Source organism: Pongo abelii, chromosome 16, assembly GCF_028885655.2.
Source record: "Pongo abelii isolate AG06213 chromosome 16, NHGRI_mPonAbe1-v2.0_pri, whole genome shotgun sequence".
Lineage (NCBI taxonomy): Eukaryota > Metazoa > Chordata > Mammalia > Primates > Hominidae > Pongo > Pongo abelii.
In genome coordinates, this window is record NC_072001.2 from 88,074,725 (window position 1) to 88,092,768 (window position 18,044).

General features: G+C 43.9%; 1 protein-coding gene across 6 annotated transcripts in view; it reads left to right on the forward strand.

Annotated features, from left to right (window-relative positions):
- The window catches only part of SEC11A (SEC11 homolog A, signal peptidase complex subunit), a 77,106-nt gene that overhangs the window by 28,479 nt on the left and 30,583 nt on the right, over window positions 1-18,044 (forward strand). Inside the window, exon 3 of one of the 6 annotated variants that reach the window (XM_063716065.1) lies at window positions 1,920-3,391. In XM_063716065.1, coding sequence (XP_063572135.1) covers window positions 3,341-3,391 — 51 coding nt within the window. In that variant the 5' untranslated portion in view covers window positions 1,920-3,340. 6 annotated transcript variants of the gene reach the window in all.

Sequence of the window (18,044 nt, forward strand, 5' to 3'; positions counted from 1 at the left end):
CTGCAGCCTCTGCCCCCCGGGTTCAAGCGATTTTCCTGCCTCAGCCTCCGAGTAGCTGGGACTACAGGCACCTGCTACCATGCCTGGCTAAGTTTTGTATTTTTAGTAGAGACAGGTTTCACTATGTTGGCCAGGCTTGTCTCAAACTCAACTTCAGGTGATCCATCTGCCTCCGCCTCCCAAAGTGCTGGGATTACAGACATGAGCCACCGTGCCTGGCCTAATTTTTAGTTTTAGTAGAGCGGAGGTCTCACTTTGTTGCCCAGGCTGGTCTTGAACTCCTGGGCCCAAGGGATCTTTCCCCCTTGGCCTCTCAAAGTGCTGGGATTACAGGCGTGTGCCACCGTGCCTGGCCTGACACCCTTTTTAAGCTTCCCACAAGCCTCCCCAACTGAACTGACTTTTGCCACATCTGAAACTCCACAGGACTTTACACCTCTCTTAGGGCTCTTTTCTACACATTACAAGATTGATACTCATTTAAATAGTTGCTGGCGCTCACTTTTAGATTTGAATTCAACATTAATAGGCATAGGCCAAGGGTTCTACTAGCCAGAATTTAGACTAGAACCCATATTTAACATTTATTAACAAATACTTATGGAGTGTCTGCTACATGTCTGGTACTCTTATGGGAGCTGGAGATAAAGGGGTGGACAAAGACAATGTCCCTGTCCTCATGGAGTTCACATGTATTTTCTTCCACAAGTCTTCCTAAATTGAATACATTAGGAATTTTTTTTCAACTCAGTAAGTGTGGGTGGGGTGCCTACAGGCAGCAGTTTTTGTAGGTAACAAAAATACACACACACACACACACACTTTTAAATTCAACAAGTATTTATTGGGTATAACATGTGCTAGGCTGTGTTCACCACTAGGAATTTAACAGTGAGCCAGACACCAGTGGTTTCTTTTCCTTTCTCGTAATAGCTTTATTGTGATATAATACACATACCGTACAATTCACCAATGTAAAGTGTACAATTTAATGGTTTTGAGTATATTCACATAGTTGTAGAACTAGCGTCCCCTAAAAGAAACTCCATACCCATTAGCAGCCACTCCCCATTTTCCCCCACTCTCCCAGCCCTAGGCAACCACTGATTTCCATCTCTGTGGATTTGTCTATTCTAGATATTTCACCTAAATGGAATCATGCAATACTTTGTCTTTTGTGACTGGATCCTTTCACTAAATCTGTTTCAAGGGTCATTCATGTTGTAGTATTTCCTTTTGTTGCCAAATAATATTCCATTGTACCAGAGGAATTATTAGTACATTATTCCAATATACCACATTTATTTATCCCTTCATTAGTTGATAAACATTTCAGTTATTTCCACTTTTTAGCTATTATGAATAATGCTGCTGTGAACATTCATGTACAAGTTTTTGTGTGGACAAACGTTTTCAATTTTCTTGGGTATATACCTAGCAGTGGAATTGCTGGTTAATATGGTGATTCCATCTTTAACCTTTTTTTGTTTGTGTGTTTTGAGATAGGGTCTCACTTTGTCGCCCAGGTTAGAGTGCAGTGGCATGATCTCAGCTCACCGCAACCTCTGCCTCCTGGGTTCAAGCGATTCTCCTGCCTCAGCCTCCCCAGTAGCTGAGATTACAGGTGCCCACCACCACACCCGCCTAATTTTTGTATTTTTAGTAAAGACGGGTTTTCACCATATTGGCCAGGCTAGTCTGGAACTCCTGACCTCAGGTGATCTGCCTGCCTCAGCCTCTTAAAGTGCTGGGATTACAGGCATGAGCCACTGCAGACGGCCCATCTTTAACCTTCTGAGCAACTGCAGCTATTTCCCAAAGTGGCTGCACCATTTTACATTCCCACCAGCAGTATATGAGGGTTCCAATTTCTTCACATCCTCCCCTAAACTTATTATTATTTGTCTTTTTTATTACAGCCATCCTCCAATAAATTCAAGTTTTTATTTTGGAATGACTTTCCATTTAAAGAATTTCGAGGATACTGCAAAGAGTTCCAGTATATCCTTCATTCATCTTTCCCTAATGGGAGAGAAGGATTATTTAAAAAAAAAAAAGAGAGAAATGATACCAAGTAATCCAGCTTTAGTCTTTGTTGACTGAAGTGGGTATTAGGAGCTTTGGCCAGTCAAAGCAAAAGGTAGCGAAAAGATAGTCACATCAAGGTGTCCAAGTTAAGAAAACCAGGCAGTAGAATTCAAGGAGACCATGTCAAATCCTGTCAGCAGTCAAGGTCAGAAAGGAAGCCACTTCCTAACGACCCACACCACTGGTGGTCTCATCACGCTGTTGCACCATTTGGATGTTTTCTAATTGTCCCGGGCTGTTTTCTCTCCAATTGGACTGTAAACTCCTGGCAGGCTCAGGCAGTGCTTTGAAGGTCTCTCACACGGTCCAACCTTAAGCGAAAAGCACGGCCGGGCGCGGTGGCTCACGACTGTAATCCCAGCACTTTGGGACGCCAAGGCGGGCGGATCACCTGAGCTCAAGAGTTCGAGACCAGCCTGGCCAACATAGTGAAACCCTGTCTCTACTAAAAATACAAAAATTAGCCAGGTTTGGTGGCGCGCGCCTGTAGTCCCAGCTACTCGGGAGCCTGAGGCAGGAGAATCGCCTGAACCTGCGAGACGAAGGTTGCCGTGAGCTGAGATTGCGCCACTGCACTCCAGCCTGGGCGACACAGTGAGAAAGAAAGGAAAGAGAGAAAGAGAAAGAAAAAGAGAGAGAAAGAGCCAGACAGCAAGCAAGCAAGCAAGCACCTCAACAGAGACGTAAAGAAAGAGAGACAGAGACAGAAAGAAAGAAAGCACCTCCTCAGCTTCCCATAGCGCAGACTTGCTCGACCAGAGAACCTACGGTCAGACGACACATCCACTGCCACACCCATACCCAAGCCGGGACGCGGAACCGCTTCTACCCGCCCACACCGGAGAGGTTGCTCGCGATTGGCCGGGCGGGCACAGAGGCCCGCCTTCCGAAGGTGGCAGAACAGCCTCCTCATCTAAGCCTAGGTCGCCGCCTCGGAGAGGGGCCGCGGGGCCGAGCGCGGGAAGTGGCGTCCAGTCGGTTTTTGGCAGGCGAGAGCCAGAGGGTGAGAACCCTCCCACGGCGAGGCCAAGCCCTGAGACTGGACTAGCAAGGTGGTGAGTCTGTCAGCTCTCCGCAGCTAAGGGGCGCGGGGGGCGGGGATCTTGCCCGACCCTGCCAGCTCCCGCCCCGGAAGCGGAAGTGCAAGCACTGCGGGGTCCTGTCCAGTGTGAGCCAGACCCGAGCTCCAGTAGTTCCGCCCGCTGGTCATCGCGCCCTTTCCCCTGCCGGTGTCCTGCTTGCCGTCCCCGCCATGCTGTCTCTAGACTTTTTGGACGATGTGCGGCGGATGAACAAGCGGCAGGTGAGCTTGGCCGTCCTCTTTTTTTCCTGGCTCTTCTTGTTCCTTCGAGGCTGCTGCTGCGGGGCCCGGCGGACCCCAGGGTCCTGGTGTGAGGATCTGAGCTGGTCTGATACCCGGGTCATTCCCTTTCTTTGGCGACTGTGGCCAGAGGCCGCCTTGTCCGCCTCATTATTTTTAACCCCGAACTGATTCAGGGCCTACCTGGGGCGGGGCGGGAAGCGGTGTCTTCATGTTCCATTCCTCCCACTGAGGCAGGGGAGCAAATGGAAACCGTACGCGCTTGAGGTGGGAGTTGTGGTTGTGGTTGCTTATTGTTTTAGTCATTTTAAGGCGGCGGACTCTTGATTTCTCCAGTCGGAGCGACTCCAGGTGGTTTCGGGAGAGACGAGGTTTAGCCGGTTTCTGGGGCGCTCAGGAAGGCGATTGTAGGCCCCACAAAAGCCGTTTTGCTGCTTTCAGCTCCTTGCAACCCTTTAGTAGAGCTGAACCGTAGCGGGCTGCACCGACTTTGACTTGGACCACTCTGGGCTCCGAGTTGGAACAGTTACACTACTTGCCCTTGCGTCCGCTTAGCACTAAGGTGGCAGCCCTCGGAATCTATGGTTTTACAGTCCAATATCAGTGCCACGGGGATCTGGAAATGTAGGTCTCCTGATTTTGTCCTTACACTTTACTCTACTTTGATCTTCTAGATCGTATGCCAAATAGTACTGAGAATATTGTTGTAATTATTTAGTCCTTAGAAAAGGTTGCTCTGTTTTATCTTTTGCGCCTAGTGTGTCTGTAGAGCCTAGTTTTGCTGCATCGGACTTTTTGTTTGTTTGTTTTAAACAGTATTTTACTGTTATAATTATCCTGATGTCACCATTAAGTGTTTTTTTTCCCTTGGAATTGCATTTTTGGTACTTATAACTGCCACTTAGGGAAGTAGATACACAACCTTTCCTTACTCCCCTTCAGGCCTTAGCTAGCTCAGTGTCAATCCTGTCAGTCAGAATTGAGCATTCTATAAAAATTGCGCAAACGTTACTTTATGTCTTTATGACAGCACTTCAAATTTTTACCTGCATAGTGTTGTCTTTTTTTAATCCATATTTGGATTTCTAGATGCCACAGATATTTCTCTGAGGAAAGTATTTATTTTGAGTCTGATATTTATTGTACTCTATGCTAGGTACAATGAGAGAAATGCAAAGATAGTTAAGAAAGACTCGGCCTTCAAGGAGCCTAAATGTGTAGAAAAGGACTAAGGCAAAACAATAACTTTTTTGAGCTCTTGCCATGTGTGAAGCACTTTATACATCTGTAAGGTAGGTAATGTTGTTCTTATTAAACATGAAGAAAATGAGACTTTGTGAGAAGCAATACAGTATAGAAGTTAAGAGTATGGACTCTAAAGCTAGATTTCAGAGGTTTGAAGTAGCTCTGCTAGTTACTGGCTGTGTGACTTTGAGCAGATTACTTAACCTGTCTGTGCCTATGTTTACTTTTATTGTTGTAAAAAGATATGCAACATAAAATATTACACTTGAACCGGTTTTAAGTGTATACTTCACTGACATTAGTTGCATTCACTATGTTGTGCAAACGTAGGGTCGCTATGAAGATTAAATGAGTTAATTCATATAAAGCTCTCAGAAGAGTGTCTGGCACATGGTGAGTATTGGCTGTGCTGTGGTCGATGTCATTGTTAGAGAGCTTTAGTGATTTGCTTAAGATAGAAGGTAGACTGGGTGCGGTGGCTCACGCCTGTAATCCCAGCACTTTGGGAGGCTGAGGCGGGTGGATCACAAGGTCAAGAGATTAAGACCATCCTGGCCAACATGGTGAAACCCCCTCTCTACTAAAAATACAGATATTAGCTGGGCCTGGTGGCGCACGCCTGTAGTCCCAGCTACTCAGGAGGCTGAGGCAGGAGAATCGCCTGGGAGGTGGAGATTGCAGTGAGCTGAGATCGTGCCACTGCAGTCCAGCCTGGCGACAGAGTGAGACTCCGTCTCAAAAAAAAAAAAAAAAAGGTATATGGCAGGATGTGGATTTGATCTCAGGTCTTACTTTAAAGCCTGAACACTTGGATAAAGAAGGATATGACCTGTTCTAGCAGTGGTAGGAAAATTTTGAGAGATTCCAGTCAGGGCATTACGAACAGCTTCAAGGAGAAACTAGCATTTAAGCTGGATCTTGAAAGACCTTCTTAATAGCTTCATCTTTAACCTGGGTTGGTTAGCATTCCAATAATCAAAAGGGAAGGAATTAACTCAGCACTTGCAAACCTGCTAGATAGGCTCTAAAGCATAGAGATATATAAGGTACTTTTCCTGCTCTAACAAAATGGACAGGAAGAAAGAACAGAAACATGAAGATACAATGAGTAGGCTACTCTGCCCTGTGTTTCTCTAATATGGAGTGATTGTGGTTCAGAATTCATTGCATCTAGGACATTCAGGGTTAGTGGGAGTTGAAATGGTAAAATTATCCTCCCTGGCCTCCCAGAGGTTGTTAGGAATGGATAGGAGGGATTGGATATGATGGGGTGAGGGAGAGTTATGAAATGAGGTCTTTATCTGTACATAATATCTAGGAGAAAGAATTGACAATACATGTAGATACTGAGAATCAAACGAAAGAGGGAAACTAGAATTTTGTTTTATTCCTCTAAAAGTTGCTATTATTTGCATAACTTCTCTGCTTATACCTAATTACATATTACATATATGTTGTGTCTGATTACTTTGAGTTTTTTTTTTTTTCCTTATCAGATCTACAGAGGAATACTTTAGTAAATGAACTCCATCCATTTAAAGTGTACTGTTTGATAAGTTTTTTTTTTTTTTTTTTTTTTTTGAGACGGAGTCTCACTCTGTCACCCAGTCACCCAGGCTGGAGTGCAGTAGTGCAATCTCGGCTCACTGCAAGTTCCACCTCCCAGGTTCAAGCCATTCTCCTGCCTCAGCCTCCCGAGTAGCTGGGACTACAGGCGCCCGCCACTGCACCTGGCTAATTTTTTGTATTTTTAGTAGAGATGGGGTTTCACCGTGGTCTCGATCTCCTGACCTCATGATCCGCCTGCCTCGGCCTCCCAAAATGCTAGGATTACAGGCGTGAGCCACTGTGCCCGGCTGATAAGTTTTTATACTTATGTGTACTGATCACAATCAAGATATAGAACATGTATATCACCTACAAGACCCCTTCTGTCCCACCTCTAATGTGCTTTTTGTCAGTATAGAGACGTATGCATTTTATATAAATGGAATCATAGAGTATGTATTCTTTGGAGTTTTAATCAGTTTTTAGGCTGGACGCAGTGGCTCATGCCTGTAATCCCAGCACTTTGGGAAGCCGAGCAGGTGGATTGCCTGAGCTCAGGAGTTCAAGACCAGCCTGGCCAACATGGTGAAACCCTGTCTCTACTAAAAATACAAAAATTAGCCGAGCATGGTGGTGTGCACCTGTAATCCCAGCCACTCAGGAGGCTGAGGCAGGAGAATTGCTTCAACCTGGGAGGCAGAGGTTGCAGTGAGCCCAGATCGCACCACTGCACTCCAGCCTGGGCGACAGAGCAAGGCTCTGTCTCAAAAAAAAAAAAAAAAAAGAAAGAAAATAGTATGTTTTAGTTTTGTAAGAAACGGTAAAACACTTTCAGAATGGCTGTACTGTTTTGCCTTCCACCAGCAATGAATGAGAGTTCCTGTTGCTCCACATCCTCCCCAGTATTTCATGTTGTCAGTGTACTGGATTCTGGGCTTTGTAATAGAGGTAGAGGTATGTGGGTTTCTTAGAATTTTTTTTTTTTTTTTTAAGACAAGGTCTCTCTCTGTTGCCCAGGCTGGAGTGCAGTAGCATAATCACAGCTTACTGCAGCCTTGAACTCCTGGGCTCAGGCAATCCTCCCACCTTAGCCTCCTGAGTAGTTGGGACTATGGATGTATGCCACCATGCCTGGCTAATTTTTGTATTTTTTGTAGAGATGGAGTCTTGCTATTCTGCCCAAGCTGGTCTCAAATTCCTGTGCTCGAGTGATCCTCCCACCTCGGATCCTCAAACTGCTGGAATTACAGATGAGAGCCACCACACCCAGCCAAGTTGTTTAAATTAATTGATTTTTAACAGTGCTGCTTGTATTCTTTCTTAGTCTCTGGGTACCACCCTAGAATATTAGGTGATCTTTAAGGTCCTTTTAGCTAATAGTCATATACTATTTTATTTGTATTCTTACCTTTGTTTGGAGTTTGACTTCTTTTTTTTTTTTTTTTTTTTTTTTTTTGAGATAGAGTCTCACTCTATTCTGTTACCCAGGCTGGAGTGCAATGACGTGATCTCAGCTCACCGCAACCAAGTAGCTGGGATTACAGGTGTGCGCCACCATGTCTGGCTAATTTTTGTATTTTTAGTAGAGATGGGGGTTTCACCATGTTGGCCAGGCTTGTCTTGAACTCCTGACCTCAAGTGATCTGATCACCTCAGCCTCCTAAAGTGCTGGGGTTACAGGCATGAGCCACTGTGCCTGGCCTTTAATATAATTGGTTATTCTAGTTTTTTAACAGCACTGTGTTTAACAACCAGCTTGCAGAATTGCTGAAAATTCAGGAAGCTTGTTCCAGCACACCACTGATTAGTATGAGAGGTTTTTTTTTTTTTTTAAATTTTTGTTTGTTTGTTTGTTTTGAGACAGGGTCTCACTCTGTTGACCAGGCTGGAGTACAGTGGCAGGATCTTGGCTCCCTGCAACCTCCTCCTTCCGGGATCAAGGGATTCTCCCACCTCAGCTTCTGGAGTAGCTGGGACTACGGGCCAGCGACACCACACCTGGCTAATTTTTGTGTTTTTTGTAGAGTCTGGGTTTCACCAGGTTGCCCAGGCTGGTTGTGAACTCCTGAGCTCAGCCATCTGCCCACCTCAGCCTCCCAAAGAGCTGGGATTGATTATAGGTGTGAGTCACTGCGCCCAGCCTTAATATGAGCATTTTTTTTTTTTTTGAGACGGAGTCTCGCTCTGTTTCGCAGGCTAGAGTGCAATGGCTCGACCTTGGCTCACTGGAACCTCCGCTCCCCCGGGTTCAAGTGATTCTCCTGCCTCAGCTTCCCAAGTAGCTGGGACTATAGGTGCGTGTGATCACGCGCTAATGTTTTGTATTTTTAGTAGAGACGGGGTTTCACTGTGTTAGCCAGGATGGTCTTGATCTCCTGACCTTGTGATCCGCCCACCTCGGCCTCCCAAAGATATGAGTGTTTTTCAATGCACATTGAGGTGGTTTTTGTGTGCAGAAAAGCCTATTTAGAGTTATCTTTAGTTCTAATAATAATTTATAAAACCTAAAATTTTAAAACTAAATTCCTTCTTAAACTTTTAGAATTTGTTTACAAATCTTATCCTATTTAAAGTGTAGCAAATTTTAACAATCACTTTTTTTTTTTGAGATAGAATCTTGCTCTGTCGCCCAGGCTGGAGTGTGGTGGTACCATCTCGGCTCACTGCAACCTCCACCTCCTAGGTTCACACAATTCCCCTGCCACAGCCTCCAGAGTAGCTGGGATTATAGGTGTGCACCACCACTCCTGGCTAATTTTTGTATTTTTTTTAGTAGAGACGAGGTTTCACCATGTTGGCCAGCCTGGTCTCGAACTCCTGACCTCAAGTGATCCGCCTGCCTTGGCCTCCCAAAGTGTTGGGATTACAGGTGTGAGCCACTGCACTCAGCCAACAATCACTTTAAGAGCCTATGTTTGGTTTAATTTCAAAGTTAAACATCTTAAAATGATTAAACTTTATAAATTAAAAAATTATTTTAAAGAACTTCGATTATTCAACAAACATGGACTACTTATATAATTTTTATAGATCTGAGACTTCTTAAGTTCTCTTAAAATGTTTCAGCACTGTATAAATAGTAAACTTTCTGATTCAAATAATAAATCTAAAACAACTGATTACACATTTTAAACTGAATTTTTAAGGCTGACTTATTACTTCACTAGGCCAAATCTCTTAAATTTTACAAAAGTTAAAATACCACATATAGCTGGGTGCAGTGGCTCACACCTGTAATGGTGGAGGCCGAGGTGGATGAATCGCTTGAGCCCAGGAGTTTGAGACCAGCCTGGGCAACATAGCGAAACCCCATTTCTACTAAAAATACAAAAATTAGCCAGGTGTGGTGGCACACGCCTGTAATCCCAGCTACTCAGGTGGCTGAGGCACAAGAATCACTTGAACCTGGAAGGCGGAGGTTGCGGTGAACCAAGATTGTGCCACTGCACTCAAGCCTGGGTGACAGTGTGAGACCCTGTCTCAAAAAAATGAACAGGAAAGGCCAGGTGCAGTGGCTCACGCTTGTAATCCCAGCACTTTGGGAGGCTGAGGCCGGCAGATCACTTGAGGTCAGGAGTTCGAAACCAGTCTGGCCAACATAGTGAAGCCCCGTCTCTACTAAAAATACAAAAATTAGTGGGGTGTGGTGGTGTGCACCTGTAATCCCAGCTACTTGGGAGGCTGAGGCAGAAGAATCGCTTGAACCCAGGAGATGGTGGTTGCAGTGAGCCAAGATCACACCACTGCACTCCAGTCTGGGTGACAGAGCGAGACTCCATCTCAAAGAACAAAACAATACCAAAAACAAAAACAAATACGAACAGAGTTCTTAACATAAGAATATTAACACTATGCACGCTTTCGCTTAAACATTCTATTTTTAATTATAAATCATTCTGGGGTTAAAAATGATAGCTAGGTGCGGTGGCGCACCTGTAGTACCAGCTGCTCAGGGAGGCTGAGGCAGGATGATTGCTTCAAGGAGTTCTAGTCTAGCCTGGTTAACATAGTGAGGCCCCATCTCTTTAAAAAAAAAAAGATATTTACTCACTAATAAAATAAGTATGTTATGCCAAATTATTTTTATGTTACACGTATGTCACATGTAATTTTTAGAATTGACTTCTCTGCTTGCTGAGATTTTTTTATTGGCCAGGATGCGACTAGATCCCTGTCTGAGCCCTGAAGGGACTAAGCAGACTCCCATATATGTGTGCTTAGCTCCCCGCAGGCCACTTATATTGCTTGATTGAATTTGCATTTCTCTGGGTTTTAATTATCTGTATACCTTCCTGCCTAAATGTAAAGTCCTTGAGACTTAATAGGATCCTTCATTCTTTTTATATCTTCCCATCTCTTAGTATCACCCAACTCTTAACTGTTATTGCAGTGATATCTTAACAATTTCTAGATAGCTTTTTCTTTTCTTTTCATTTTTTTTTTTTTTTTTTTTCTGAGATAAGGTCTTGCTCTGTCACCTAGGCTGGAGTCCAGTGATGCGATTACAGCTCACTGCAGCCTCAACCTCCTGGGTCCAAGCTATCCTCCCACCTCAGCCTCCTGAGTAGCTGGGACTACAGGTGTACACTGGGTACCATAGTGAGACTCCATTTCATGCCTGGTTAATTTTTGTACTTTTTGTAGAGTTGAGATTTTGCCCTGTTGCCTAGGTATCTTTGATACTTTTTTTTTTTTTTAATGAGTTGTCCCTCTAGTGAAACATACAGAAACCTAGGAAATTTTTCTTAGACATAGACCTAATATGAATAAATGTGAAGCAAATAGGAGGTGTATCCAACACAGAGGATAAAGCCACTACTTTTTTTGATTATGGAAAAGTAATCTGGTCTTATTTAGGATCAGGAAAATCTTTATTACTGGCAGGGTATCTACATTTATTAATGAATTGCCAAGTTTCAGTGTAGAAATATTGATATCAGTCCCCATTACATACACAAGAAAATCACAAGTAAAATTTTATTGTAAACTGCAATTAACATCAACAGGTATATTCTTTTTTTTTTTTTTTTTTTTGAGACAGAGTCTCACTCTGTCACCCAGGCTGAAGTACAGTGGTGCCATCTCACTGCAACCTCTGCCTCCTGAGTTCAAGCAATTATCTTGCCTCATTCTCCTGAGTAACTGGGATTACAGGCGTGTGCCACCATGCCTGGCTAATTTTTTGTATTTTTTTAGTAAAGACGGGGTTTCACCATGTTGGCCAGGCTGGTCTTGAACTCCTGACCTCAAGTGATTCACCAGCCTTGGCCTCCGAAAGTTCTGGGATTACAGATGTGAGCCACTATGCCCGGCTGGTATATTCTTTTGAACAGCCAGAAATTATTCTTTATTCCATGTAACTGAGCAAAATCCAGAATACAGTACCATAGTAACAAAGATATTTTCTTGCTACCATTGCTTGATATTTTACATCTGTTATTTTTTTCATAACATTCTCTCCACAAATGACATAAAGACAAGGATGATTATTCTTTTCCACAGCCAGATGGCACAAGCCTATAACAGTAAAGATGAGCTCCCCTTAGGAGAAACTGTGGTTTTAACTCTTCTTCAGAAGGGTTATCTTTTCTGCTCAAGGAAGAAAGTAAGATGTAGAATCCAAACACTTAAGGTGTCTATCCCTTAACTGGAAAATTTTGTCCAAAATTTTGTCCAAAACACATGGTTTATCAGTCAGGGTTTAGTCTGGGAAGAAGAACTACTATGAATATTATTGAATAATGGATTTATTATAGTACTAAAACCTCAGCCGGGCGCGGTGGTTCACGCCTGTAATCCCAGCACTTTGGGAGGCCGAGGTGGGTGGATCATGAGGCCAAGAGATCGAGACCATCCTGGCCAACATGGTGAAACCCTTTCTCTACTAAAAATACAAAAATTAGCTGGGCCTGGTGGCACATGCCTGTAGTCCCAGCTACTCGGGAGGCTGAGGCAGGAGAATTGCTTGAACCTGGGAGGCAGAGGTCACAGTGAGCCGAGATTGCACCACTGCACTCCAGGCTGGCGACAGAGCAAGACTCCATCTCAAACAAACAAACAAAAAGTCTCATACAATTGTAGGAGAAGCTGGATAAGGAAGAGTCTAAAAGTGGGTTAGAGATCCAGAGGAATGTCACTAAGCAGCTCTTCTGAAACACTGGTTTGGGTGGACCGATCTAAGCTTGCCTTGGAGTCTGGGACAGGATTCCACATCCAGCTGCTGGAGTGAGACTGCAAAGGAGAGCAGATGGAAAGATCCGTGGGAGACCATTGACTGTCGATCTAGTCTCTGAGTCAGCCAGAAGAGCTGAATTCTGCTAGCCCCTCAGTGTCTGTCTTACCATCTCTAACTATAGTGACCTTCTGCATAATTGCAGCTACTGCACTTTCACCTTCCAAATCTTGGGCAGATTTCTTTTTGGCCAACTCTAACCCAGAACCATACAGGGAAGGGGATTTGGGGAAACCTACTTCTAGCTTAACCAAGTTGATAAAGTACAAAACTGTTAGATTCTACCCTTTGTCAACTTGGCATCTATACACACCTGTTTTTATCATATTAGCTTTCGAATAAAGATAAAACAAAAGTTATGTTTCTGTTATAACTATCCTTTGTTTCTGTAATTGGTCACATGATCATAGCTGTTTTCTTTCTCTGCTCTCAGCAAGAACCTAAATTGGTCATAATTTCTTGCCTGATGGGGTGACCTACCCTTCTTTATTGAAGGGTTGTCATAAGAAGTCCTACCTGAATTGGGTTGTTGGAGTTTTCACTGACTTTTAGATGGGAGTACTGAGAGGTCCCAGAGATCCTCTATATTCCAGTTACATTTGCTTCCCTCATGGTGTAGTAGCAACCCTATTTCTCTCTGATGGTCAGGATCAATCACCCTAGCCAATTATAACCCTGCTGCATTTTGGTTCTCTAGAATGAGGAGCCAGAAGTGACCAAGTAGCAGTCTTAACATTCAGTTTAATGGAACCATTATGTCCCCTGATGGATGGATTAAAACCTTTGTGAATTAAAACCTTTAAATCGGGCCAGGTACAGTGGCTCACGCCTGTAATCCTAGTACTTTGGGAGGCTGAGGCGGGTGGATCACCTGAGGTCAGGAGTTCGAGACCAGCCTAGCCAACAAGGTGAAACCCTGTCTCCACTAAAAATAAAAAAAACTTTTGGACATTGTGTCGGGCACCTGTATTCCCAGCTACTCAGTAGAGGCAGGAGAATTGCATGAACCCAGGAAGCAGAGGTTGCAGTGAGCTGAGATTGTGCCACTGCACTCCAGCCTGGGTGACAAGAGCGAGACTCCATCTCAAAATAAATAAATAAATAAAACCTTTAAATCAGCAGATTTAAAAGTTGTAAGGATGGGAAGCATAATTTTTTTTTTTTTGACAGAATCTCCCTCGCTTGCCCAGGCTGGGGTGCAGTGGTGCGATCTCGGCCCACTGCAACTTCTGCCTCCTGGGTTCAAGCAATTCTCCTGCCTCAGTCTCCTGAGTAGCTGGGACTACAGGTGCACACCACCACGCCTGGCTAATTTTTGTATTTTTAGTAGAGACGGGGTTTCACCATGTTGACCAGGCTAGTCTCGAACTCATGACCTCAGGTAATCCACCTGCCTCAGCCTCCCAAAGTGCTGGGATTACAGGTGTGAGCCACTGCGCCTGGTCTGGAAGCAGAAATTTCGCTACCAGATCATTAGGGGTAATAATGAGAGGAGTCACATCCATTCGTATCCTTTAATTCCTGGACTAGTGAATCCTAGCTATAGAAAAAACAGCACCAAATGTTGGTTGTCAGTTCAGATCATATACAACATACTGGAGGACATTAGACATTACCCCAGCCCCACAAAGTGTTGCCACCTAGTTGGTGCCATAACTGCATTCTGAAAAGGCCATTTCTGTCACGCAGAAGACAGTAACTGTAGCAGTAATTGAATAGGGAAAAATTAATATAAGTAACTGTTAACTACTAAAAGATGCTAAACTACTAAAAGGGATAAAAGAGGACTCTTGGCTGGGCTCAGTGGCTCATGCCTATAATCCCAGCACTTTGGGAAGCCTGGACAGGAGGATCACTTGAGGCCAGGAGTTCAAGACCAGCCTGGGCAATATAGTGAGACCCCATCTCTACAAGAAATTAAAATATTAGCCAGGTGTGGTGGTACTCACCTGTAGTCCTAGCTACTCGGTAGGCTGAGGTGGGAGAATCACTTGAGCCCAGAAGTTTGAGCCTGCAGTGAGCTATGATCATGCTGCTGTACTCCAGCCTGGGCAACAGAATGAGACCCTTTCTCTTTAAAAAGAAAAAAAAAAAAAAAGACTCCAGAAGTAGCATATGCAGAAAACAGCTACTATCCTCCAGGATGAGGAGGAGTGAACAAAGAAAGAACTAAGAAAGCACTTTACCCCAAACCCCTCCCAAGCCTGAGATTCAGACCTTTTGGTGAGGGTTTGGCTGCCACAGGAACATGCAACCTATCATGGCAATACCATTTGCCAGAGTACTGACCTGGAGCTGGTTTATAGTCGTGAATTACTGGAAGGTTAAGAAATTTGGCAGAGAGTGAGTGTGGGCTGGAGTCAACCTTGATGGTCCCTGAGGTGAGCAGTACCAGGCTTCCAACACACAGACCCACTGGGTACCAGGTGGAATAAAATCATGTTGAAACCAGGAGGGGAAGCCCTCTGTTGCTTTGCAGTGGCCTTTCAATACCCTTTATTAATTAAACCTAACATTAAGCTAGCTGGCGGAGGATTTGTGTTTATAGGATTCAGCTTGAGTAACACAAGGAAGGAGGGTGGATTTGGATTTGAGAGACAATAAATCGAAAACTGGCCTACTATTCTGTTATTTCAGGCCAGCTACTTCAAGGTGATGAAGGACATAGTAAGACTAGTGAATTCCATGACTGCTTGCCCACTGCTGTGTTTTAGTTGCTATAAAATAAGGCCCCCCGGTCAGAAGCAATGTTGTATGGGATACCACAATGAGGAATAAGGCATTCTGTAAGATCATGGATGGTGCTTTTTGACAGAAATACTAAGGACAAGGAAGACCAATCTATATCCAGAGTCTAGTTAGTCTAGCAAGAAGAAATTGCTGTTCCTTTCATGATTGAAATAATCCAGTATGATCAGCGTGCCATCAGGATTGGCGGCAGTGTTGGTTTTTTGCGGTTGGCAGGCTAGTCATTCAGTGTTGGCTAGAACCTAATAGGTCTTGGTGAGTGGAAGTCCATGTTGCTAACCTTTATCTTGGCTGCTGCAGCCACTTGGGTCATGAGTCTGTTGGCTAAGACAGGTGGCTGGGGAAATAGGTTGACTGACATCCACAGAAGAAGTCATTTTTGTTCACCTGATTGTTAAGAGCTTCTGCTGAGGTAATTCTGTGATGAGCATTTATATGGCACACAATTATCTTCATATTCTATATACATATTTGGAGTGCTCCATCCACATATCTCTTCCTCAGACTTCTTGTCTCAACTTTCCAGTGATGTCCCTTCCAAGTCGCTGTCCATCCAGCCAAACTGCTAGTCATTTTTGAATCAATGTAAATCTACATCTGTAGTCATCTCTCCATCCAGGCAAAATGAACAACTGCTGAATTGCTTGAAGCTGCCCATTGGGAGGATTTCTCTTCCTTACAATCCTTCATGATCAACCCTGCATGAGATTGTAATGCTATAGCTGTCTGCTTTCAGTTAGTGCTAGAGGGTTTATGTTGAACCATCACAAATCAGGCCTAAAGTCTTCCTTAGTCAGCTGTCACAGGGAGCTCCTCATGAGGCAGTAAATGCAAGATGAGAGAGGAAGCAGGGTAGCATCGTTAGGAGCCATGGGTATCTGAGTCACTTGCTCATATTTACTTGTGTCTTCAGGACATGCTTGAGCCCAGTCTTCTGTATACCACTTACACTTAATGATGGAGTACTTACTGCTATGCATGCCCTATTTTATGGCTTGGTGAATCTGACAGCGTCCAGGCATCCAGTGCATGTCAGGGAGTTCAGGTCACATGGTAACTTGGCCCATGGTCAAGTTTTTAGTCTCTATAAGAACTCAGTAGCAAACTAAAAGCTGTTACTCAAGAGGAGAATAATTCTCCAAAGGACAGTATAGCTTTGTCCCCAATCCCAAAGGTCTTGGCTGTCATTTACTTATAAAGGACTGCCGAAGGCTCCATATAGCATCCGTATCCATTACAGACACACCAGTCATCATGAAATCTTCTGAGTCATGTGGGTACTACTGTAATCCCAGGTACTAGTACAGCTTTCAAAGCTTGGGCCTGTTGTGGAACCTTACTTAAAACTGGCTTAAAATTGGTTTACTAGATAAATAGAGTAAGTTGGGGAGTATTCACTTTTCTGCAATTTTCTGGAAGAGTTCGTGTGTAGAATTGTTAGAATTGTTTTCCTTAAATGTCTGGTAGAATTTGCCAGTGAATACCATCTGAGCCTGGAGTTTTCTTTGTGGGAAGATTTTAAATCCATAAATTCAAATTATGTGTGGGTCTATTCAGGTTGTCTATTTCTTCTTGAGTGAATTTTGGTAGTTGGTATCAAGGAATTGATTTACTTCATCAAAGTTGTCTAATATGTAAAGTTGTGTAATATATTGGTATAAATATGTTTATAAACTGGGCACTGTTGCTTGTGTCTGTAATCTCAGCTGCTCAGGAGGCTGAGGCACGAGGATTGTTGAGCCCAGGAGTTTGAAACCAGCCTGGGCAACATAGCAAGACCTCATCTCTAAAATTTTTTTTTTTTTTTTTATGAGACGGAGTTTCGCTCTTGCTGCCCAGGCTGGAGTGCAGTGGTGCATGCGATCTTGGCTCACTGTTGCAGTGAGCCTCCTGGGTTCAAGTGATTCTCCTGCCTCAGCCTCCCGAGTAGCTGGGATTACAGGTGCCCGCCACCAAGCCCAGCTAATTTTTGTATTTTTAGTAGAGATGGGGTTTCACCATGTTGGCCAGGCTGGTCTCAAACTCCTGATCTCAGGCGATCCGCCTACCTCGGCCTCCCAAAGTGCTGGGATTACAGGTGTGAGCCACTGCACCCAGCCAAAAATTTTTGAAAAAATTAGCCGGGTTATTAGTTGCATAAATGTTTAGAATTTTTACATCCTCATGATGAACTTACCTCCCTATTATTGTTATTACTATTATTATTGTTATTGAGACAGAGTCTCACTGTGTCTCCAGGCTGGAGTGCAGTGGCACGATCTCAGCTCACTGCCACCTCCACCTCTCGGGTTCAAGCGATTCTCCTGCCTCAGCCTCCCAAGTAGCTGGGACTACAGCCGCACGCCACCACGCCCAGCTAATTTTTGTATTTTTAGTGAAGATGGGGTTTCACCATGTTGGCCAGGATGGTCTTTGACCTCTTGACCTCATGATCCGCCCACCTCGGCCTCCCAATGTGCTGGGATTACAGGCTTGAGCCACTGTGCCCGGCCAAAATCTACTTTGTATGATATTAATGCAATCACTCCAGCTTGCTTTTTTTTTTCTTCAATTTTCTTTTGATTAATGTAAGCATGATATGTGTTTTTCTCTTTTTTTCTTTCACAATATTTGTGTCTTTATATTTAAAGTGCATTTTTTGTAGGCAGCATATAATTGAACATTGTTTTATTTATCCAAGTGGACAATATTTAACTTCTAAGTATAGTATTTAGATCATTTACATTTTTTTTTTCTTGAAACGGAGTCTTGCTTTGTTGCCCAGGCTGGAGTGCAGTGGCATGATCTTAATAAGTATAAAATATAAGTATCTATTATGCCTGTAATCCTAGCTACTTGGGAGGCTGAGGCAGGAGAATTGCT